The sequence below is a fragment of the Zeugodacus cucurbitae genome, chromosome 6, assembly GCF_028554725.1.
Source record: "Zeugodacus cucurbitae isolate PBARC_wt_2022May chromosome 6, idZeuCucr1.2, whole genome shotgun sequence".
Lineage (NCBI taxonomy): Eukaryota > Metazoa > Arthropoda > Insecta > Diptera > Tephritidae > Zeugodacus > Zeugodacus cucurbitae.
In genome coordinates, this window is record NC_071671.1 from 34,974,384 (window position 1) to 34,999,143 (window position 24,760).

A 24,760-nucleotide genomic window follows, 5' to 3' on the forward strand; every position below is an offset into this window, starting at 1 on the left:
AATTCAACCGACTTTCAAGTAAAGTCATGCGTTCGGTAATCAAATACATGCAAGGCGTATTAAACGGATCTTTTATGTGACAGTTCTCAAGTCTCTCTAGGTCAAGTCAAGCATCGGTAACTGGAGCTTAAGAAACGAACACTTCTTTATATTGAAGGAAAATCCAGCCTTCGCGAAACAATCAAGAGTAATCTGTAACCTTTCCAAAGCTTCACTTTTCGTTTAAGCAGCCACCATTACATCATCCATATAAATGACCACGTTTGTATGTATTTGTCAAGTCTCCAAAAATTGCCAAAAATTCATATTGTCCGTCTTGAGTTACAAAAGCAGTACACTCTACTGAATCTTCGTGCAAGGGAATTTGTTAATATCCGCTTGCCATGTCTAAACATGTAAAATATTTTGCTCCATGAAGCCTGGGTATCTGGTATGATATAAGGGGCAAAGGGTATCTATCTGAGACCGTATTAGAATTTAACTCGCGGTAATCAACACACAAACGATAGGAGCTATCTTTTTTATTAACAAGCAATATAGGACTTGCCTATGGTGAGTAACTTGGCTTTATAACTTTACATTCCAATAGTTCCTTGATATTATCTCGTACTAACTCTCTTTCATTGAGGCCAAGTCTATACGGTCTTCTTTGAACAATTTTCTACTAATTTAATTTTCATTTTACCCGAACTAACTCTAGACAAAGGAATCCCGTCAACAAAAGATTTTGAACATTTTTCCAATAAAGATTTTAATTTATCACTATCTTCCCCAACGAGATCAGATTGTTGATCATTTGAACAGTAGTTTACAGTTTTTTATCTTACCATTTCGAATCTTCCTGGTAATACTACAACATTGAGCCCAGGAGACAGTACTTAACGACCAATAACAATATCATTTTTCAAATACTCATTGTCCACGACATGGCACAACACTTCAATACAATGATGGTTAATATTTACGGTGCTAAGTATTTGCAATGTGCTACAAATGCTGACATTGCCAATACATTTAAATATCACTACATTATTAATTCTTTTTATACTCTCGCAACAAAAGTTGCTAAAGAGAGAATTATAATTTTATTCACATAACGGTTGTTTGTAACACCCAAAACTAAACGAGTTTGGTATAGGGTTATATATACCAAAGTGATCAGGGTGAAGAGTGGAGTTCAAATCCGAATGTCTGTCTGTCCATCTGTCCGTCCGTCTGTGCAAGCTGTAACTTGAGTAAAAATTAAGATATCTTGATGAAACTTGGCACACTTATTTCTTGGCACCATAGGAAGGTTTCTTTCGAAAATGAACAAAATCGGACCACTGTCACGCCTACAAAATGGCGAAAACCGAAAACACATAAAGTGCCATAACTAAGCCATAAATAAAGCTATGAAAGTAAAATTTGGTACAAAGAAACGCACTATAAAGCATATGTGGATGTAATATTTTTGGGGAAGTGGGCGTGGCCCCGCCCCTACTAAGTTTTTTGTACATATCTCGCAAACCAATAGAGCTATATAAACCAAATTTTCTGCAGTCGTTTTTTTACCCACTTCCTAATACAGTCCAAAAATGAAAGAAATCGGATAATAACCACGCCCACCTCCCATACAAAAGTTAGGTTGAAAATTACTAAAAGTGGGTTAACTCATTAACGAAACACTAAATTTCAGATAAGAAATGGCAGATGAAAGTTACACTCAGATTTTTTTACAAAATGGAAAATGGGCGTGGCGTCGCCCACTTATGGGTCAAAAACCATACCTCAGGAACTACTCGACCGATTTCAATGAAACTTGGTTTGAAATAGTTTCCTTACATCCCAATGACATGTTGTGAAAATAGGCGAAATCGCTTCACAACCACGCCTACTTCCTATATACCAGAACTTTGAAGACAATCTGAATCGTTTACTTTACAATATACATATAAAGTAAGCACTAGTGAAGATATCGGTGCAGAACTTTGCACAAATACTATGTTAATAGTGTGGCAGCCCCATTCTAAAAATCGCCGAAATCGGACCGTAGGTTTTTAAGGCCCCATATATCGAACACGAGGACCTCGGTGCTTCTAACCTAATATTATGGTTTCCAACTTTCAATGGACTTTATACAATATATATGACGAATATGTGGGTCAAATTGTGTATTATATAATATAAATAAAGTTAAATAAATAAATTGCGGGAGTATAAAATGTTCGGTTACACCCGAACTTAGCCCTTCCTTACTTGTTCCATCTAACTTCATACTTATCTTTTGTTTTATTAGACTGCATTCCGCTCCCGAATCAAAAGTTGTTGTAAACGTCTCATCATGACGCACCCAATACCTTCACCAAGGCACTGCCTTTTATTATGTTTTCGACTAAAATTATATTCGCCGTTGAACACCACGCCAAGTCGTCGGCACCAAAACTATATGGATTAAATTTGGGTAGCACCACCGTGTTTCTACCGACAGTTTCAGATGTCGTTGATTGCGTTCTTATCACATCAACGAGTTCACTTAATGTTTTCTTTTGTAGTTCCATCAAAATGCGCCACGGATCATCTGCGCTAGGTCTCGAGTCCACTTCTGATGTTAAACCGCACTATTCACTATTCATCATTATTTCACAAGGTCTAATTTGTCTATGTTAATTTAATATGCACTTGTACCGATACAATGTTTAGCGTAGCGAGTTTCGACCGCACTTGACTCTAATTTTTCGCAACTGTCTTGCGTCGTCACTTCTTATTTATTTTGTGCCTACATCGAACCACGCTCAGCAACAGCGACACACGCTGTCGCCCCGCTATAACGATTCTTCTCAGAACTACATGAATACGCACGATCAAACATAACAGGACTATTTGACAATCCAGTGATCGAACTCAGGGTAGAGTTTCAGCGTAAACGATTTATTTCGGAAATCCGTTACAATATCATTGGGATGGCAGGAAAATATTATTCATTGAAATTGGTCGAGTAGTTTCTGAGGTCAAAAACCATAACCCAAAAGTGGGCGGAGACACCCACACCCATTTAAAATTTTGTATTGCAATTTGAGTGTAGCCTTTCTGTACCATCTTTATAATGAAATTTAAGGTTTCTCGTGTTTTTAGTTACCGAATTAAAACATTTTTAGTAGTTTTTAACATAATTTAATTTGAACATAGTAATTGTTAAAATCCTATTTCCTCCATTTCTGGACTGTATAAGGTAGTACCTAAAAGAAACGTCCGTAGAGAGTTTGGCTGATATAGCTCCATGTATAAAAAACTTAGTATAGGGCGGAGCTATGCCCACTATCTCAAAAAAATTACATCCACATATGCTTTATAGTGCGATCCTTTGTACCAAATTTTACTTTCATAGCTTTATTTATGGCTTAGTCATGGCACTTTATGTGTTTTCGGTATTCGCCATTTTGTGGCAGTAGTCCGATCTCGCCCATCTTCAAAAACAACCTTCCTATGGTGCAAAGAAACATGTGTACCAAGTTTCATCAAGACATTTAATTTTTACTCAAGTTACAGCTTGCACAGACGGACGGACGGACGAACGCACAGACAGTTATCCGGATTTCAACTCCATCCGTCACTCTGATAACTTTGGTATATATAACTCTATATCTAACTCGTTTAGTTTTGCGTGTTACAGATTACAGTCTATAGTGTCAGATAAATGTAATCGTAACTTATAACTACGAATAATCGCAGGTTTCGTTTAAAAAGAGCTGGTATAAAAAGAGTAATATCAAGAACATCTAAATTGTTATTTTACGAGTAGTATTTGTGTTCTTATTCTAGGGTCCTCGCAAATTTTTATTGATACAAATATAAAACTAAATAATACCCAATGCTCACCTTTATTCTGAAAATGGTATAATATGATTGCATGTGTTGGGGATACTGTCATTTCTATTGTCCTTTGGCCTATTTCAATATCGATATTCACTCGCCCAGTTACTGTTCTCCAATTCAATGTTCTGTTGCCTTTATATGCTTCATAAGCTTTGGTGTATTTTTCAAACTCGTTAGCAATTTCTTCAGGAAGCTCTAAACTTTCTTTGTTGAAAGTTGGCCAGAACTGTGCAGATATTATAAATGTTGATATATCAAAAGTCTTATCTGTGAAAAAAGCATAAATTAAATAAATATTTTATAATTATTAGATAACATTATGAAACGCTAAATATTTTTACATATAACTGCACAAATAATTTTTACAAGGAAGATAAATACTTCAATAACTTTCGCGTTTAAAGTTTCAAACTGAAACTGCAGTGGTCTGATGGGCGGAGCTTCCAATTATCTATATCTTAGAATTTGAATCGGATCAATTTGAATGGCAGACAAAACATACAAATGATCTCCTGTTTCATATCTATATATTTATAATTCAATCAGTGAGACTTAAAAATTAAAACTCAGATAATACGGCATTTTCAAGTATAATTGACATCAATAGAAATTCGTTATGCGAAATCCTACTACTGCTATCAAAGCCCATATATAAAGGGTGATTTTTTAAGAGCTTGATAACTTTTTTTAAAAAAAAAAACGCATAAAATTTGCAAAATCTCATCGGTTCTTTATTTGAAACGTTAGATTGGTTCATGACATTTACTTTTTGAAGATAATTTCATTTAAATGTTGACCGCGGCTGCGTCTTAGGTGGTCCATTCGGAAAGTCCAATTTTGGGCAACTTTTTCGAGCATTTCGGCCGGAATAGCCCGAATTTCTTCGGAAATGTTGTCTTCCAAAGCTGGAATAGTTGCTGGCTTATTTCTGTAGACTTTAGACTTGACGTAGCCCCACAAAAAATAGTCTAAAGGCGTTAAATCGCATGATCTTGGTGGCCAACTTACGGGTCCATTTCTTGAGATGAATTGTTCTCCGAAGTTTTCCCTCAAAATGGCCATAGAATCGCGAGCTGTGTGGCATGTAGCGCCATCTTGTTGAAACCACATGTCAACCAAGTTCAGTTCTTCCATTTTTGGCAACAAAAAGTTTGTTAGCATCGAACGATAGCGATCGCCATTCACCGTAACGTTGCGTCCAACAGCATCTTTGAAAAAATACGGTCCAATGATTCCACCAGCGTACAAACCACACCAAACAGTGCATTTTTCGGGATGCATGGGCAGTTCTTGAACGGCTTCTGGTTGCTCTTCACCCCAAATGCGGCAATTTTGCTTATTTACGTAGCCATTCAACCAGAAATGAGCCTCATCGCTGAACAAAATTTGTCGATAAAAAAGCGGATTTCACATTTCGAACCGAACACTGATTTTGGTAATAAAATTCAATGATTTGCAAGCGTTGCTCGTTAGTAAGTCTATTCATGATGAAATGTCAAAGCATACTGAGCATCTTTCTCTTTGACACCATGTCTGAAATCCCACGTGATCTGTCAAATACTAATGCATGAAAATCCTAACCTCAAAAAAATCACCCGTTATATATAGTACAGAGGTAGTCAAAATTATTTACACATCGGACGGTTTTTTACAAGTTTCACACAAAAAGCTTTCGCTTATTGTTGTTGTTGTCGCAGGGTAACAAAATGCTATGTTGTTGTAAACCTTGATCTATTCCTGAGCGAATGAAGTCAGTTTGGCTGGAATTGCTAGAAATATGGCGAAGAAATAAGCAAATGAACTGAAGACTCGAGGTAGTCAAAAGTATTTACACACATTTTTTTTGCGTCAAAAGTATTTACACACAACTTTAACTCTATTAACCTGTTCTTATTTAATGATAATTTTTTTTAATTTTAATGTTTAGTCTAAGATACTATTCTAAGGCGATAAATTCACAATTGGTTACACCGCCTTTGGCATCAATAACAGCCTGCTTTATGGTCCGAATTGATTCAACACAATTGTGCGCTAAGTTAACAGTTAATTTAGACCAAATGTCGGTAATTTCGGAGTTTTCGGTTATTATATCAATTGTCCTCTGATATTTAACAAAAGACCAAACATTTTGACTAAAGTTTTGGTCAGGGCGGAGGTCAACATAAATTTGATTCATTTAAAACTTTTGTAGGTAAAGATCCTTCATAAAATGAACATTGTCCTGTTGTAAAATGTAGTCAATAGTTGAAAAAGGCCGACGGACCACTAGAATGGCATGGTCATGTGAATTCTGATATATCCGGATGATTTAGGGTCCCTAAATTAGTACCAAATCTTCAAAACAGAAGATAGGAAAATTTCCATAAAAATTTCAAAAAATCATAATATCACTCCCGACTCTATTTAGCGTTTAAACTGCATTATTCTTCTTTTCACGTGGTAAATGCATAAAGCGTTTACTAAAGAAGCCCTGGAACTAAAATTTTGTCTTATCTGCCCACGACAGGCTTTAGGATGCAATCAATGGCAAATAAGAGGCATATCGTTTTTTTTTTGTTTCGGAAATAAAACTTTCATGGTTTCGGAAGTGGTCAACTTTATGCACAACGTAGGCATTTATGTTAACTTTTTTTAAGGTCCTGAGCAGTGTAGCATCACTGACTGTTCGTGCAATATGCTGATTCGATGCTGCTGCAATATTAACAGGACTAATTGTGGAATTTTGTATGACAGTTCCTACTAATCTTCTGCATTCTCTTTGAGTTATAAAAGGTTTCCTCCCAGTTATCTTTAAATTGCCCTTGTAATATTTTGTGTCCTTTTTAATAACATTATAAAGAGTATTCCATTAAATTCTAACTCCGAAGCCGAAAACAGAGTCTTAAACTTAGTTACAGTCTCCAATCTAGTTATAACCGATAATTCCCTTGGTTTCGACATTTTATTTACTAATTTTTATATTTAAGGCTGAGTTATGTTGTTATGAATGCAATGGAATCCAATTACTACTCTTGCTTTAACCAAATCCAAGGATAAAGGCTAAATCGCCGCGTGTAAATATTTTTGACTACTGCGACTCTTCAGTTCATTTGCGTATTTCTTCGCCATAGTTCTAGCAATTCTAGCCAAACTGACTTCATTCGCTCAGGAATAGATCAAGGTTTACAACAACATAGCATTTTGTTACCCTGTGATAACAACAAGCAAAAGCTTTTTTTTGTGAAACTTGTAAAAAACTGTCCGATGTGTAAATAATTTTGACTACCTCTGTATATGTAATAATTTTCGTTATTTTACTTTACTTTATGCCCAAACTATAGTAATGAAACTAAGAGGGCGTATGACATATAGTATAAATTAATGGAGTTGCAGTCCATTCATGCTTTCGTCGAATATCGAATATTAAATTAATTTTGTCAGCACCTGAAAATATTTATCTGCTTTTAAGTATTTCAAATTGCATGAGTATAAAATATTCGATCATACCCGAACTTAGTCCATTTTACAGTCACGAACATCCTGATCATTTTAATATACATAGCAGAGAACGGCTTCCGTTGAGCGCAAAAATGTTCATGCACTAACAATACCCGAACTATCAGCCCATTCGGCTCAAGCGCTCAAACTGGCATTTGTGAATGTTTTCGCTACTGAGCTAAATTCAGCTCAATTGTGGTAAATTCGTTTGCTTGCTGAGTTTATTCACGCTCGTGTTGAAACAGCTCTACTCAGGCGTTCGCTCATTCGGCTCAACAATGATCGTGTTGAATGAAAACAAAAACACAAAAGAGCAAACTCAACGCCAAACTCAATGGGTATGAGCAAACTCAACAATAGAACACAATGTGTACCAAATTCTTAGTGCAATGCATGTGACGCATAAGCTGATCGCGAACAAAGCATACAAAAACAATATACACTGAAGAGCAAAACTGGAACAATAATTACATAAATGAACTTTGATGTACTGTATTTCATAGAAGGATTATTTGTTTTATTATTTTTTTAATATCTTCGTTTTTAGGTGGGTTGAATTACCCTGTGACTAAAAAAAATTGCAGGAAATTATGTGGCAGGCCTAAAAAAAAATAAAAAGTATGGCATAACTACATTGTTCCAGTTTTGCACTCACTAAGTAAACGTTGCAATTTAATATTCAAATTGAAATTTCTGGCAGAAATTTGTATTTCTTTATTGTGTTACGGTTAAATTCGTTTACAATGCGTGGTGTAAGTGAAGAAATTAAAAGAAAAGTAGAAAGATATTTCTCTGCTGGGAAATCTGCCCGCGATATTGGCAAGGAGCTCAAAATCAGCCATACAACGGTTTTGCGGATAGGAAAGAATAGCAACCTGGAAAGGCTAACATGCAATAAGGGCGGGAGACCCAAAAAAATTCAAATTCGTGAAGCTAGACATGTTGGACGACTTCTTATATCCAACAAATTGACTACCCCAAAGCAAGGACTACCGCTTTTAACGCAAAATGTTAGTGTCTGGACATTGCGTCGCGCGTTGAAAGATGCTGGTTACAAAGCGAAAGAGAAGAAGAAGAAACCTGCATTGACAAAAAAAAATGTTTCAGCCCGAAAGGATTTCCTGGCACGCCACGAATACTGGACGTGTGATGACTGGAAACGAGTAATTGTAAATGTTAATTATTTGTGGGCAGTCTTTAGTTTTTTTGAATTTCTTTAAGGTAATTTGGTCAGATGAGACCAAAATTAACCGATTCCAGTCAGATGGCCGCTCTTGGTACTGGTCAAACAACTCAGGACCACTTCAACCCCATCAAGTAAAGCAAACTATAAAGTTTGGAGGTGGATGTTTAATGATGTGGGGGTGTATTACGCAGTATGGAGTTGGACCCATTGTGAAAATCGATGGAAAGATGAAAAAGGAACAATATTTGGACATTTTAAAAACAAATTTGCCGATTGCTATGGATATGGTTCGCTTACGGGAGAACAGGATTATATTCCAACAGGACAATGATCCTAAACACTCTTCGAAATTAGTGCAAAATTGGTTGAAATCGCAAAGTTTTTCAACAATGAGGTGGCCTGCGCAGAGCCCAGATATGAACCCCATAGAGAACTTATGGAGTTATTTGAAACGGCAACTGGCAAATTACCCGAATCCACCAAAAGGCATGCAGGAGCTTTGGGAGCGCGTCGAGGACGAGTGGTATTCAATTTCGCCAGATTTCGTACAAAAATTGTATGAAAGCATGCCACGAAGACTGAATTCGTTAAAAAAGGTGAAAGGATTGTGGACGGACTACTAAACTAATGGAAAAAATATAATTTTTTGTATGGGTGCAAAAGTGGAACAATGGAGTTTTGCCACATTTTTGTTATTTTTTTTTGTTTCACGAGTGAATTTGTCAATTTTTTTTAGTTATAGTGTATTTTAAACCTGTATGAAAATAATATATTAACATTTTTTTTACAAAAATATATATATGCTTGCAATTTATTGCATCAAAGTTCATTTATGTAATTATTGTTCCAGTTTTGCTCTTCAGTGTATATACCAGAGAACTGCAAAACTCACTTCTTCCTTGAATAGGCTCATACGCAAAAATTCACTGAGCGAAAGTGAGCTAAAAATTTCGTGAAGTGAGCGAACGTGAGCTAAACATTTCGTGAAGTGAGCAAACGTGAGCAAAGCATTTCGGACCGAAGGCTCACATTGTACGCGAATGAGCGGTGCGGCAACATGAGCTGATTATTACTCAACGCTGTGTTTCGCTCAGTGATTGGACTTGAATAGAAACTTTTGCGTATGAGCTGATTCAAGGAAAAAGTGAGTTTTGAAGTTCTCTGATACATAGCTCCATATATCGACAAGTTTAAGTTGGTACTGACTGATTGTTCGTTTTTAGAACCTTTTTGTTACTCTTTGTGTCTAATCTCATAAATACAGTGCATTTGCTGAACTGATTAAAGTGTTACGCTATGGAAAAGCCTATAACTTATGTTAATATATAAATTTGATTTCAATCCAAATATAAAATATTCGGACACTATAAATTTGTTAAAAAAACGTAATTACAAAGTTAAAAACTTACTCTCTTTATATTTGGAATCACTTAAGATATGTGAATTAATCCGTTTTGAGTCCGTGAGATCTTTCAACATAACTTCACAACTGTGTAGTAACGAATCTCCAAATCTTAGTTTAAGCAATTCCAAGTTTCGAATTTCTTTATCGGCGTTGAAATCCAAGTAAGTTAGTAAACGATCTGCCATTAAGTTGCGATATTCATTCATAAAGAGTTCCTTGCTTCCATATATGTCAACTACCATAGATATTATATCAGCTGAACGGTTGATATTGGTTAACTGAGCGCGGGCTGTCTGATCGATACCATATGAATCTGGCAGCCAATTTTCCCAATTGTTCAGTTCGTTATTTGCGTCTAGCTTCTCATTTTCTTTAATTGATTCTCCTTTAGCTAGTTCTTCTGTTAAATCAGTAGGCCCTTCTTCAGTGAGACCTGTTACCACTCGTCGCACTGTATCACTGCGGTTTCGAAGATAGTCTCTTATTGGTGCTGTCACTGTTTCTAAAATAATTCCACTATTATCAAGATATCTGATAGCTTTAATAGCGGCAATATATCCTGTTAAAATATCCATAGTATTAACGCCAGGGTGCAGAACTCGCACTTTTAATGTATTGGTCAGAGTTCGAATGAAATGTTTTCTCATATCTATCTTTTCCATGCAAATCTTTAAATCATCAATGGCTGGAATAGAGTCAGGAAAATCTAAAAATAGAAATAAAAAAAAACGTATAGACGATTCAAACAAAAATTTATTATGCTTATGATGAAGTACGCTTCAAATAATGTCAATCTCAAATGCAATTCATTATATATGGTACATGAGGGCTGAGAATTCACTGATTAAACATTACACTCATTTAATTTTGCTAAGATATCTCATATATTAACCGATATATACGGGCAGTTGAAAATCCTAATATTAGGTATATGGACCTAGGATACAGGTCCTCTGTATTCATTTGGAAAATCTGGCACACTATCCTGTATTTTCCGTAAAAACTTGGTCCTAAACACACTATCAACCCTATTAAGTTTCGGCCTGACGTAATAACCTCTGTGCCTTTATTACGCACAAGTGATCTTCCCCCTCGCACACTAAGTTTCGGAACTGTTTGCTCCACTTGGTTACTCCAGCGGAGACATGGTCTACCTCTACGACTTTTACCACCAACTCTCGCATTGTTATTGGAGGAATGGAAAAGAATTTTGAAAATTTAAATATTAACATCGCTTAGGTACTTACCAATGATTATACTAAAAAACTGTTCAATAATACTAAGGGCCAAATTTTCATACAAAAAATATGTTAATTTAACTTTGAATCCTTTTATAATATTCAAAGTACTCGTCTCAGGAGTTTGCGAGTGTATGCATACATGACTAAAAATCTTCCTCAGCCAATTGATTATAGTCTCGTCCAGCCACTAAAAGTAAATATTAAAAACACTAGAGTTTAAAAAAACTATGAATTATTTTTTTATAAACTAATTTTAAGTAATTAGTACAGTTAAAGTTTATATTATTAACTGTAATAGAAAGTTTTTTGCAAACTTACATGATTGTTGGAACTTTATTTCTTGAGGATGTAACCTAACATTATATACAGTCGTAATTTGCAAAAATCAAAGACTATATTACTTTCAGGTGGCTTTTTGACAAAATGAGATATTAAAAAAAAAAAAACAAGTAAGGAAGGGGCTAAGTTCGGGTGTAACCGAACATTTTATACTATCGCAATTTATTTATTTAACTTTATTTATATTATATAATATACAATTTGACCCACATATTCGTCATATATATTGTATAAAGTCCATTGAAAGTTGGAAACCATAATATTAGGTTAGAAGCACCGAGGTCCTCGTGTTCGATATATGGAGCGTTAAAAACCTATGATCCGATTTCAGCGATTTTTAGAATGGGGCTGCCACAGTATTAACATAGTATTTGTGCAAATTTCTGCACCGATATCTTCACTAGTACTTACTTTATATATTGTAAAGTAAACGATTCAGATTGTCTTCAAAGTTCTGGTATATAGGAAGTAGGCGTGGTTGTGAAGCGATTTGGCCTATTTTCACAACATATCATTGGGATGTAAGGAAACTATTACAAACCAAGTTTCATTGAAATCGGTCGAGTAGTTCCTGAGATATTTTCCATTTTGTAAAAAAATCTGAGTGCAGCTTTCATCTGCCATTTCTTATGTGAAATTTGGTGTTTCTGACGTTTTTCGTTAGTGAGTTAACCCACTTTTAGTAATTTTCAATCTAACTTTTGTATGGGAGGTGGGCGTGGTTATTATCCGATTTCTTTCATTTTTGGACTGTATTAGGAAGGGGCTAAAGAAAACGACTGCAGAAAGTTTGGTTTATATAGCTCTATTGGTTTGCGAGATATGTACAAAAAACTTAGTAGGGGCGGGGCCACGCCCACTTCCCCAAAAAAATTACATCCAAATATGCCCCTTCATAGTACGATCCTTCATACCAAATTTTATTTCCATAGCTTTATTTATGGCTTAGTTATGTCACTTTATGTGTTTTCGGCTTTCGCCATTTTGTGGGCGTGGCAGTGGTCCGATTTTGTTCATTTTCGAAAGAAACCTTCCTGTGGTGCCAAGAAATAAGTGTGCCAAGTTGCATCAAGATATCTTAATTTTTACTCAAGTTACAGCTTGCACAGACGGACGGACGGACAGACAGACATTCGGATTTGAATTCTACTCTTCACCCTGATTACTTTGGTATATATAACCCTATACCAAACTCGTTTAGTTTTGGGTGTTACAAACAACCGTTATGTGAACAAAACTATAATACTCTCTTTAGCAACATTTGTTGCGAGAGTATAATAAGTTTAGTATATGTGGACTGAGATAATTCACACAATGCCTTTCTTAAACTTCAATTATATAAGGAAATATGTAATTTTGTTGATATATCTTGCATGTTGGCCGCTATATACAACTTATAGTCAGCCGGAAATTTGAACAGCCCTATATTAGGTACATTATTATAAGTAAAAGATTCTCGCTGAATGTTCATAGAAAAAACAAAAGGCATTGGGGTCCTCATGTTCCATACAGGGACCTTTATATTCCGATTAAAAAATAAAAACAAATAAATGAGCGATGCAATATCTCCAATGAAGTATTTATACAATGTTTTATTCCCACATCTTCATTGGTACCTGATTTATTTATTATAAGGTGAGCGAATAAACAGTAATCCAAAATAGTGTTATTTGGGGAGTAGAGCAAAAACTAACAAAAGGATATCGCGAATATATTACGTACCATCTTCGATTGAATTTAATAGTGTGGTTATGAGGTAACCAGAAGTGTGCGGTACGATGCCCACATTCAGTTTTTTTCATCAATCTGAATGCGGCCCTTGTACAGTGCTTCTGAGGTATTTCGTTAACAATTTTAAGCATTTTTAGTAGTTATCAACATAATCTTTGTACGGGGATGGCCGTAATTATTATCCGATTTCACCAATTTTTACACAATACTATGTGATATAAAAGGCATAAATATTTTAAGCAAGTTGACATTGATTTAGTATTTATACAGTGTGAGACAAACACAAAGCACGGAATCCACCTCGTCGGTATTTATATAAATAAAATCATGAAGTGGGCATTGAATGATTTATTTTTTTTTTTTTTATTTTTAGGCCAGTTAGTGTTTTTTAAATTTAAAAATTTGTATATTTTAATATTTGGTTGCATATCCCTTATTTTTCAATACGGCTGCACATCGGCTAAGCATGGACTCACCCTGCCAGCCAAAAGTGGTGAAAAAACTGGTTCAATCGAAGCTTTTCAAACCCACAAAAGTTTTAAAAAAAGTGGTGAGTTTGCCATAGGACAGCATAGCTGATTGTGCATTTTTTAACCACTATTCCCCTCACACATTCGTATACATGTGATTTTACGTCTCTGTTGCGCTCATTAAGCAGTGTCATATAAATTATATACATAAAAATATAGCTGAACTGCTCTAACATCCCTAATCGTCAGCTGATGCAGGGTTGCATTTTTTAATCCCTATTTTTTAAATTTTCTTAAAATTTTAAATCAATTTTTTTTTTAATTTTAAAATTATTTATTTATATTTACACTTTATATTTATATATATATATAGCAGACCACTCCGGCTTCGCACGGGCTTAAGCAAACATTTCAAAAGTTTTAAGTTTTTACACACTTATACACACTCACCCATACATATGTATGTATGTACTTTGCTGTTTCTTGCGTGGGTTCATTTTAAAAAAAGGGAAATGACGAAAATTCGAACATGAAATTATATATTATTTTCAATGAGCTAAAACTTGATTATGACCTCTAGTCTTTTGTGTCCGTTGTCTTTCTCTCTGATTATGAAGGCGTTGGGAACGCTCAGAGTTCGACGGCCTAGTGCGAGCTTGTATATTTCTAATATTTTGTTCTTCAAGCCGCTGCACGCTCCGTACTCGGCTGTCAAGCGCGTAGATTTTGAAATGTTGTTCAGCAAGCAGCTGCCAGAGTACTTGACTCTCTGGCACGCGATTGCGATGCGAAGAGAATGGCTTGCAGGACGATTTTCAGCTTCATGTTAAGATTCTCCATCACGGAGTCTTTTTGATACCCTCACCTGGGAACTATTTCTAGAAAGTTGAGATTCTAGCAATAAATATAGCCTATGTTACTCGGGGTGAATGTAGTTTTCCAATGGTGAAAGAATTTTAAAATCGGCACAGTAGTTTTCGAGTTTATTCAATACAAACATACATACAAATCTCTCCTCCTTATAATAGTCGTATAGATATATGACAATTAAATATTTAACATATGCATAGAAATATATCATGTTAAATATGTTATTCATATCTAAAAGTAAAAGATTAATATAAGAAAAAAATTATTAATATCTGAAAAAATATTAATGAAAGCTGAAAAAAAGATTAATTGATAAAAAAAATTATAATATATGAAAAAAGAAATTAATAAGAGCTGAAAAAAGAGTAAATAAATAAAAATAGTTATAATATCTGAAAATAACACTGGTCGACACAAAAAATGCTCAAAGATCAGACAATGATATTCTTATAGGATTTTCATCGCTGAACACGAATATGACCTCCAAAAATGCCTATCACGTCGAGATTTTGAGCAAAATGGACTCAAAATCTCAAAAAACAATGTTTTTGGCCTTTTTTGATCACGTGTGGAGAATTATGCTGACGTGCTAGAAGTCTCTTATTAGGCTTAAATTGAAGCTTAAACCGTCAACTATAAGAGTCAAATCGAAAAAATTTGTGCTATTTGAAAATTTTTGACTGATTCAAAACTTTTTCGATTTGACTCTTATAGTTGACAGTTTAAGCTTCAATTTAAGCCTAATAAGAGACTTCTAGCACGTAAGCATAATTCTCTACACGTGATCAAAATAGGCCAAAAACAGGGTTTTTTGAGATTTTGAGTCCATTTTGCTCATAATCTCGACGTGATAGGCACTTTTGGAGGTCATATACGTGTTCAGCGATGAAAATCCTATAAGAATATCATTGTCTGATCTTTGAGCATTTGAAAAAGTTACTTTTTGTCGACCAGTGTAATTATTGCTAAAAGATGATAAAAGATTAACACCCACATTATTTATCTATAATAGCCTGAGTTCAGTCGCCTTCAGGCTACCGTAGCCCGAAAAATATATTAAGAAAGGCTACTGGCGAATATGACAGGCTACTGCTAGCCAGTCGCCATTTCTTTGCATATTATTTATTACTACCAACCCTCATTATAGTATCCAAATATGTCAAAAGCAGGCTACTGATCAAGACTAGTTTCTTCATTCTAGATTGTAGTTTTGTACTGCTTTATATAATATATTCAGATGGTGAAGAAATTGTAAATACAAATAAAAAATGTATTTACATTAATATATGATTTAATGACTTGCCTTTTCAATATTATTTACAAAATGCAAAACTATGGAATGGCTTTGAAGCCGAAATAAACAGATTCTGCTCACCACATAGGACTGGAAAATAATAGCAGAAGCTAATATTTTAATAATACTATATTTTTGAGGAATTTCTAAAATTCGGTTTACTTCAGAGGTATAGATAGATATTAATATACAGATGTTGCAATTCTGTTTTAGGTGCTGAAATATGCACATGTGTTCCATTCATACATAGGATCACATCAAGAAATTCTGTTGGATTGCTTATTATTTATTATTATAGTTGTATTTTGCTCTTATACACTTATGCTAAATTTTATATTTTTTCGGCATATTTTCTGTTGCATAAATGTGGTCACTTCTTTAAGAATCGCTGACATTGTATTTGAGTTGTGAAATTCCGAAGTCATTCTCTTGACCTTTCTGATAGCTACCTTTAGCAAAGAATCGTAGCGCTGCTCAAATCTTCAGAATTGGAGAGACAGCAGTTGATCGGTTGATGGATTTAAAATGTGGCCAACAAGTATGAAAATGATCTGTTTCATCTATTTGAAAATATACCAAATATAGTAAACATAACAAATAATAACATTTGAATCCTTAGCGTACTTCATGAAATATCCAAAGGACTGGAACGATCTCTAATTAGCCGTCGAATTAATGCGACATTCAAGCTTTCTTCCCGACTCATGAAAAATAATTAATAATTACTCATTATAGGTCTTTTTTGTATTTTGTTTCAAATAAAATATTTCTGTTCACGTATTTGTATTGTTAACTGCACAAATTGTCACTCACATTTTAACAATGCTGCCAAATACTTACAAAATAATTGTCAAAAATGTAAACTCAGGGCTATTATTTGCTTATTCTTGACAACTGAGATAAATAGCTTATCATAATAAAAAATCTAGACTCAGTAGCCATGGCTACTATAATGGCGATTATTCGCCAGTAGCTTTACATAATTGAGGTGTAATTAAATGAACATATTTATAAAATCTGGAAAATAAGGTTATTAAAAGCCACAACTAACAGCCGATGAGAGACTTGAAGCGAGGTCTTATATTGTATCCAAAGTTTCACGCTCCGCCTTGGAAAGAATTTCTACCAACTCCATAGTTGAGCAACTGTCTGAGAGATAGCTGCTAGCTTTTGAGGGCCTTCGGGCGTTAGCAACCATTATCCAACGAGCGTTTTTTTTAATTTGGCGAATGAGCTGATTTCGATGTCGCGTAGCATTTGTCGCTCCTCCGAAGACATGCTGAAAATTTTGGTCCCACCTTCGGCTATACAAAATGTCATAAAGTGCAAATCGATTGGACGGCATTGAAGAGCTCTTGCAGGCAGAAAGCCTTAACAATATCACCTATTTTGCTATAGACAATATATATCAACCAGCAGCGTCGCCAAACGCATAGCCACATACATGTGCGTTGGTGTTTGTACTTCACGAAAAAATGTGTAAATGTGGTTTCAAGTGTGGAAAGTGATTAGGCCTGGCTGGCAGGGCAATTAATTAAATATGTAGCTTGAAATAAATTTAAATGCCTCCTTTACTTGTATGAATATAGCGGTCTTATTTTTACAATTTTCACGATTAATTCTTGGATCTAAAATTTCTCATAGCTTTTCTATGTAATTTAGATTAGGCGATTGTTCGAGGCACTTCAAAACCATTCGCAATGAAAGTACTCTGTATCGAATTTTTCATTCGATATCAAACTGGCAAACGCAATGAACCAAAAATGTAAGTTAATAAGGTATATTCGTAGTTTTATTTACTAAAATTATGACTTTAATAGGGAACATTCCAAAAATATGAAACATAAGGAGGAAAACAGAAAATATACATTTACGATTGGAGCTAAAAAGTAAATGTTGTGAAGTTATATATTGCCCGGTGTGACCAATAGAAGTGTTGAATTTTAATTATCATTTTATATGGTGTTTCAGTGAGATTGAAGCCTAATGGTTATTTTTATGTACTTACTGTAAATCAAGTTTTTTTTTATTATATTAGTGGTTTAAAAGAATTACACATATGTAAGTATTTACAAATAAAGACATACATACATACATAGGAGCAAGAAGATGAATTTTAATACTATTATTTACTATATTAAATAAATAAACTTCAATATTTATGCACTATAATCTAATCATACGTTCTGCATTTGACCCCTAGAACGTTTGGCAAATTTTGGCTTCATTCGCATATTCCAGTAATTAATTTAAAAGACAATACAATTTGAATTGTGTATGTACATTAGGGTGGCCCTTAGTTGTATGGAGGATAAAAAAAGTTTCTGGAGTCTCGATCGCACCCCCTAGAAATATGCGAATAGCCCAAAAACTAGTATATACAAAGTTTTGGGTCAATCAAACAAAGTTTAGAGGTTGCGCAAGGAGCTTGAAATCCTGAAAAATTAAGAATTTTTGCCATGCAGATCTTATTACGGTATGGAAACCAGATAGTGTGGCTTTGAAATATGGAAGTCTGAGACATAAAAATGGCAAAAATTCTTAATTTTTCAGGATTTCAAGCTCCTTGCGCAACCTCTAAATCTTTTTTGATTGACCTAAAACTTTGTATATACTAGTTTTTTGGCTATTCTCATATTTCTAGGGGGTGCGATCGAGAATAGGAATACTTTGGAAAATAAGGGGCACCCTAATGTACATATGTAAAATATGATTCTTTATATTGTTCATTTTTTATACCCTCGCAACATGTTGTACATAGAGTATAATGGTTTTGTTCACGTAACGGTTTTTTTAATACCTAAAACTAAACGAGTTATATGAATACATATGTATCAAAATGACCAAGATGACGATAAAAGTTGAAATTCGGATGTCTGTCTGTCGTCTCTTCGATTTTTTAAATGTTCCAATATTAATATTTTGGTACTTTACAGAAATTCCGTTTCTATGCCAGAGATTTAATTGCAGAACTTCATTATATATAATGTAATGTAATAAACGCTGGAGATTTTAACATTTGACAAGTCTAAAGCTCTTATTGTAGATATACTCTCGAAATATTTTTTTAGTTCCCTGCTTGATAAAGAATATTCAACTACAACTGCCGGTACACAAATTGTAGAAGTAAACCATCGAAATTAAATAGTACTGTGAGAATAAATGTACGATTGATGAAAGTATATATTTAAGAATCATTGTAAGAATGCCTTTATATGACTTTAAACATAATATAACAATTAACAAAGTATTGCTATAGTTAAAAATATTATTACTTTTAAGTATAAACATAAAAAAGTTATCATATTGATGTAAGAAATATAATTTTAAATACCGCATACAAAACAATCTCTAATCTTATTCTTCAATATGGTTTAATGGTTTTATTTCATTGCCTCTGAGTCTTCTATACTAATATTATAAAGAGGAAAGGTTTGATTTTTTGTTTGTTTGTCTCAAATAGGCTCCGAAACTACTGCACCGATTTGAAAAATTCTTTCATCGTTGGAATTATCTATTCTACTATCCCTGAGTGACATAGGCTATATTCAGTTTAAAAAATAGGGTTCCCTACCAAAACTCCGATAATGTAAAAAAATACCAAAAAACTTTCTTTAATCGCGAACGCTGCGAAAACGATTGAAGATATAACAAAGTGATGTACTACAATTTTGTAGAACTTATCATTATCTAAAAAATTGATTATAGAAGAAAATAATGTTCTACCAATTTGCAGATCATATAATTATCTACAAAAAACGTCGCGACATCATATCTCTAACTTTTATAGTTTTGTCACAATAAGCTATTTTATATAAAAAGATTAATTAAAATACCACTACCTGAAAAGGTTCTTTATTTGTACCTTAGTATTAATCCTTATCGAAATAAATGATTAAAACCTTTATATAACTTTTTGAATTATTAGATTCTGACATTCCATTCAAAAGATATCACGAGTTAAAATTTTTGAAAAGTATCCGCTCGGCGGCTAACTATGCGTTGTAGAGTTGTAGGCGTCACTCGGGCACGGAGGTACGGGAGGGGGGTTAAGATCACCCGCGCGGTCGGCTTCCTACTGAATAGTCGTGTGGGGAATTAAAAAAAAATTGTCGCTTGATAATAATATAATATAAAAATGAATTGCTGTTCCTTGGTCCCGCAAAAAGTCGAGAAAGGCTAAACCGATCTGGCTAATTTTAGTCTTGAAATATTCGTGGAAGGCCAGAAAAAGATTAGAAAGTGAGTAAATATCGAAAAATTGTGAGGAAAATAATAATAATAGAATTTTATTCGAGTTGGCAAGAAAAATATAAAAAGAGAAAACAAAAAAAATATATTTTGAAGGTTGTAAATGTTGCTTTGTTAAAATATTTTTGTTATTGTTCAATTGTATAAGGTTGTGCCGATAGCATAAAACAATTTGTAACAAATAAGGAAAGGCTAAGTTCGGGTCCCACCGAACATTTTATACTCTCGCAATTTATTGATGTAATTTTTTTAAGATAACACACAATTTGACCTATATAGTCGGCATAAAGTCTAATAGAAAATCATCATATATAGTATATGAGGGCTGATATAATTCCAGAACCAATTTCACTCATTTTCACCACCAAAGTTAACGGGAATAGAGGCAACTTGGCACCTGTTAGTAAGCAAACAAACGGCACATTCGGCCTTGATATTACTCCTAAATTGCAAATGAACGAAACACCTGTCGGCAAAATCGTAAAAATAATAATATCTTAAAATGTGCATTAAAGCAAGGGTTAGGCAATAACGCCGAAGGTGATAATCAAAACATAAAAAAATCACAAAAAAACAGTGTACAAACAAATAAAATAATAAAATAACAATTAGTGAGAGGTAAATAATAACAATATTATGAGCTCAGCGAGCCTCACCAACAAGGCCGTAGGCATTCTCTGAATGTCTACTTTAGCTTTGTCGAGCCTGCAAAACCAGCTCCCACCAACAAACAAGGCAACGGTAAGAAGGATGATTTATCACAGCGATCAACTGTGCCTAAGTTGATCTTACAAACAACAAAATCAGCAGATAACGGCAGTCCACAGAGGCTAGCAACAAGCAAGAACGCCCCAACAAATACGCAGGTACCGGCAAGTGAGATGACAGCGTAAGAAAACAAAAAGGAGGGTGAGAATGTACCTATGAAAAAATGTTCATCTGTTCAGATTGGCATTGACCGCTACATCAATATAAAAAGTAAATTGAGTCCTTCAAAATCAACAGTTTTCATATAATGCCTTGAAAAAAGGCAATATCGACGAAACTAAAATACAGTCCTACACTGAAAAAAGTTTTATGGACATTGTTAAGTTTTTGTCAACTAAAAATAAGAACTATTATTCTTACCAACTTAAGAGCTCTAAGGGCATAGTTGTTGTAGTTAAAGACATAGAGTCTTCCGTAGACTCCAGCGAGGTCAAAGAAGCTCTTGAAGAATGCGGCTTTGAAATTAAAACTGTTTTAAATATCTTCAACAGAAACAAAGTACCACAACCCATGTTTAGAATTCAATTGATGCCGAATTCTAACCAGCTTAAAAAAAAAAACGAAACGCATCCTATATATAACTTAAAATATTTGCTACACCGTAGAGTAACAGTTGAAGAACCACACAAAAGAAATGGTCCAGTATAATGCACCAATTGCCAAGAGTATGGGCATAACAAATCCAATTGCACCCTACGCAGTGTTTGTGTGGTATGTGGAGATTTACATCCCACTTCCAAATACACAATTAAGAAAGAAGATTTAACTAAAAAAATGCAGCAATTGTGGAGGAAATCACACTGCTAACTATAGGGGCTGTCCTGTATACAAAGATTTAAAATCGAAGCTATCACAGGGAATTCAAGCACGTCGTAACCAAATATTACATACACCCCGTAATGAAATTATAGATATCACAGACCACATTACAAAACCCGGTGTACGTAAAAATACTTCAGTATAAGGGAACTATGCCAATGTTGTAAAAGGCAACACGGTACAAATGCAACTACCGAAAATCCACCAAAAGGAGGTATTGAAACCATGATTATAAATCTTACGCAATGTATGACACAATTTATGTCAACTATGCAAAGCATCATTCAATATTATATAAAATCACAAAACCAAATGTTGAAAACTTTAATAAGTAAAAAATGAGCATACTAACAGCCCTATTCTGTGCACTTTACAAATTCAACAAATTTCTAATTTGTAAAAAATTGAAATTTATCAAGCATTTCGTATTCTGTGTCTAAAATAAAAAGCTCTTTTCTTTATAAGTTGTTAAGAAGTAAAATGCTCTCGACAAATAAAATATCTCGCTGTGGATAGTTGTGAAAGTGAATTTGTTGCAATGGAGATATTTTACTTTTGTCGTTAGTTTTATACAAAGAGGAAAAATATGAACATGTGGATGGCTCGCTTTATTGAGCCGTTTTTATAATATATTAAGAAGTTTATTTTTCCGTTTTTTGTATAAAAAAATGAGGATAATGAGGGTAACATTGACGAAATTGTTTTCTATATATTGCATGCGATTACAGCTTAGCAAATTTTTGCCAACAAAGAACAAAGTTTAGATTTCGTAGTCCCCAAGGAACTTTTCTGAAGCTAAACATAACAACCAACTAAATCAAAATTGCATTCAAAACAGTTTTAAATATATTATAAAGGACATATGTATATGTATTATATTATGAAGTATGACACGGCTTTACGGGGGAGCAAAAGACTATGGAGGATCTGGGATGGAAAAGTGAATATATAAGCTCTGCCATTTGATTATCAATCAACTTTATTTACGCGCGGCACTCCCTGTTTGGTTAGGTATAACCAGAGAAAATGAAGTAATATAGAATGCGCATCATGGCAAATGACAAAATTTCAGTTTCGGGTGCGGGCGGTAAGCAACAGGGGGAATTTGGTTAGCAGAACTTGAACAACGGAATAATGTTAAATTTCATATTCTTTACATTGCGCCGACGTCGCGCCTATTCGTAAATTCTTGTTGCCTATTCGTAATATGTCGTGTTTTTTGTTGTTGGCTTTTTGAAAGAAGCAATGATTTGTATTTGCGATCAAGTCTGTTTTTGTATTTACGAGTAAAAACAAAAATGCAGAAGCAATGACGCTTTGCAGTGTATATTTCAAAAGAATTTTAGCATTGAATTGACTTTTGTTTTTGAATATGCTCTGGTTAGAGCATGTGTGCATATGTTAATATGCGATTGATCTTCTACGTGAATGGATGTATGCTCCCTTGAGCTTGAAACAAATTTTGATTTTTGTTTGTATACATATCTATATTTTGGCGTGGTTGATCCCAATTTAAAATTTTTACAAATATTTTTACGTGGCTTTTTCCAAATAAACTTATTTGTATACATACTCCAAATTTTTAATTGTTTTTGTATTTATATTGAGATTGCAACGGTATGGCCGCAATTCAAAATACTACATGGACAAATAAAAATAGTGCAAGGTCGGGAATTAAATGTTGTGTGCGCAGTTGCCAAAAATCAAAAAGACACTGGCCCAATTTAAAATTATTTAAATTTCCCCCTGCCGATCTTATTTTCGGTCAAATTTGGCGGGAAAAATGCAATGTTGCAAATGAAGATTATGACAAAAAACTGTATATTTGTCATAATCACTTCAGCAGCACGTACATTGGGAAAAAATTTTTAAAAAATGATGCAATTCCAACATTAAATTTGGATGAAGATCATTTAGTTTCTGAAGAAGACCTTGTGGAACCAGATATTCCCTCGAAGCGACCCCAATGGGATGATGTTATGTGCAATAACTGTGAAAAAAATACAAGAATATCTAATTTTTATAGAAAAAAATACAGCGATTTATTAAAGAATTTTAAAAAAATCAAAGCAAAGCTGAGAACAAAGGAACTCCCTGTTTTGAAATCTAGAAAGGCAAATTTAAGGATGTTGCAAAACTCAATTGACTCTTTATAAAATATAAGTTCTGAGTCCAAAACATTTTGCAAGCTGTTGGTAAGCACGAGGCCAAAGGAATATTCTGATGATGTGAAATATTTGGCACAAAATATATTTTATATTTCCCAGTCAACTTATTCCTTTCTAAGGAATAAATTAAATTTAAATTTGCCACACATAAGCACTTTAAATCGGTGGGCTCCAATAAAATTTCTTCAACCTGGTATCAAAAATGTCGCCTTCGATTCCATCAAGAGTATGTGTTTAGAATTAAAAGAAAAAAATGAAAATCACTTAGTACTTCTGATGGACGAAATGGCAATTCGAAAGGAATTAAGATATAATTCAAAACTGGATTTGATTGACGGATTTGAATGTACAGGCTTCGAGAGAACAAATAAAATTGGTAAGCAGGTATGCGTTTTTATGCTGAAATCAATGTTTTCTAATTGGAGTTCAATTTTAAATTATTTTGTTTCCGAGAACGGATTAACCTCAAATATTTTATGTGGAATTATTAAAGAAATTCTGAGAATTATAAGTAGCTTTGGCATAAATATAACTGTACTAGTTTGCGATCAGGGATCGTCTAATCGAAAATGCTTTTCTAATTTTGGGGTTAGTACAGAAAAGCCTTATTTTAATTTTGAAGGGAAAAACATTTACTGTATGTTTGATTTCCCACATTTGATTAAGTCGTTACGGAATGGATTGCTGAAGTGTGACCTAAAAACGCCCGATGGCATTATAAGTTTTAAAGTCATACAAGAGTTGTGGGAACGAGAGGAAAACTGCAATACCAAGATGTGCCCAAAGTTGACTAGACAACACATATTTCCAAACTCATTTGAAACAAGTAAGGAAGGGCTAAGTTCGGGTGTAACCGAACATTTTATACTCTCGCAATTTATTGATG

The 24,760-nt window shown here is 34.1% G+C and overlaps 1 protein-coding gene across 1 annotated transcript in view; it reads right to left on the reverse strand.

Moving 5' to 3' along the window:
- The window catches only part of LOC105220028 (anaphase-promoting complex subunit 2), a 93,306-nt gene that overhangs the window by 20,302 nt on the left and 48,244 nt on the right, over nucleotides 1-24,760 (reverse strand). The window contains exons 4-6 of the mRNA XM_054234855.1: nucleotides 11,171-11,351; nucleotides 9,928-10,629; nucleotides 3,859-4,122 (exon numbers count right to left, since the gene is read on the reverse strand). Of these exons, the coding sequence (XP_054090830.1) occupies nucleotides 3,859-4,122; nucleotides 9,928-10,629; nucleotides 11,171-11,351 (1,147 nt within the window). The remainder of the gene's footprint in view (nucleotides 1-3,858; nucleotides 4,123-9,927; nucleotides 10,630-11,170; nucleotides 11,352-24,760) is intronic.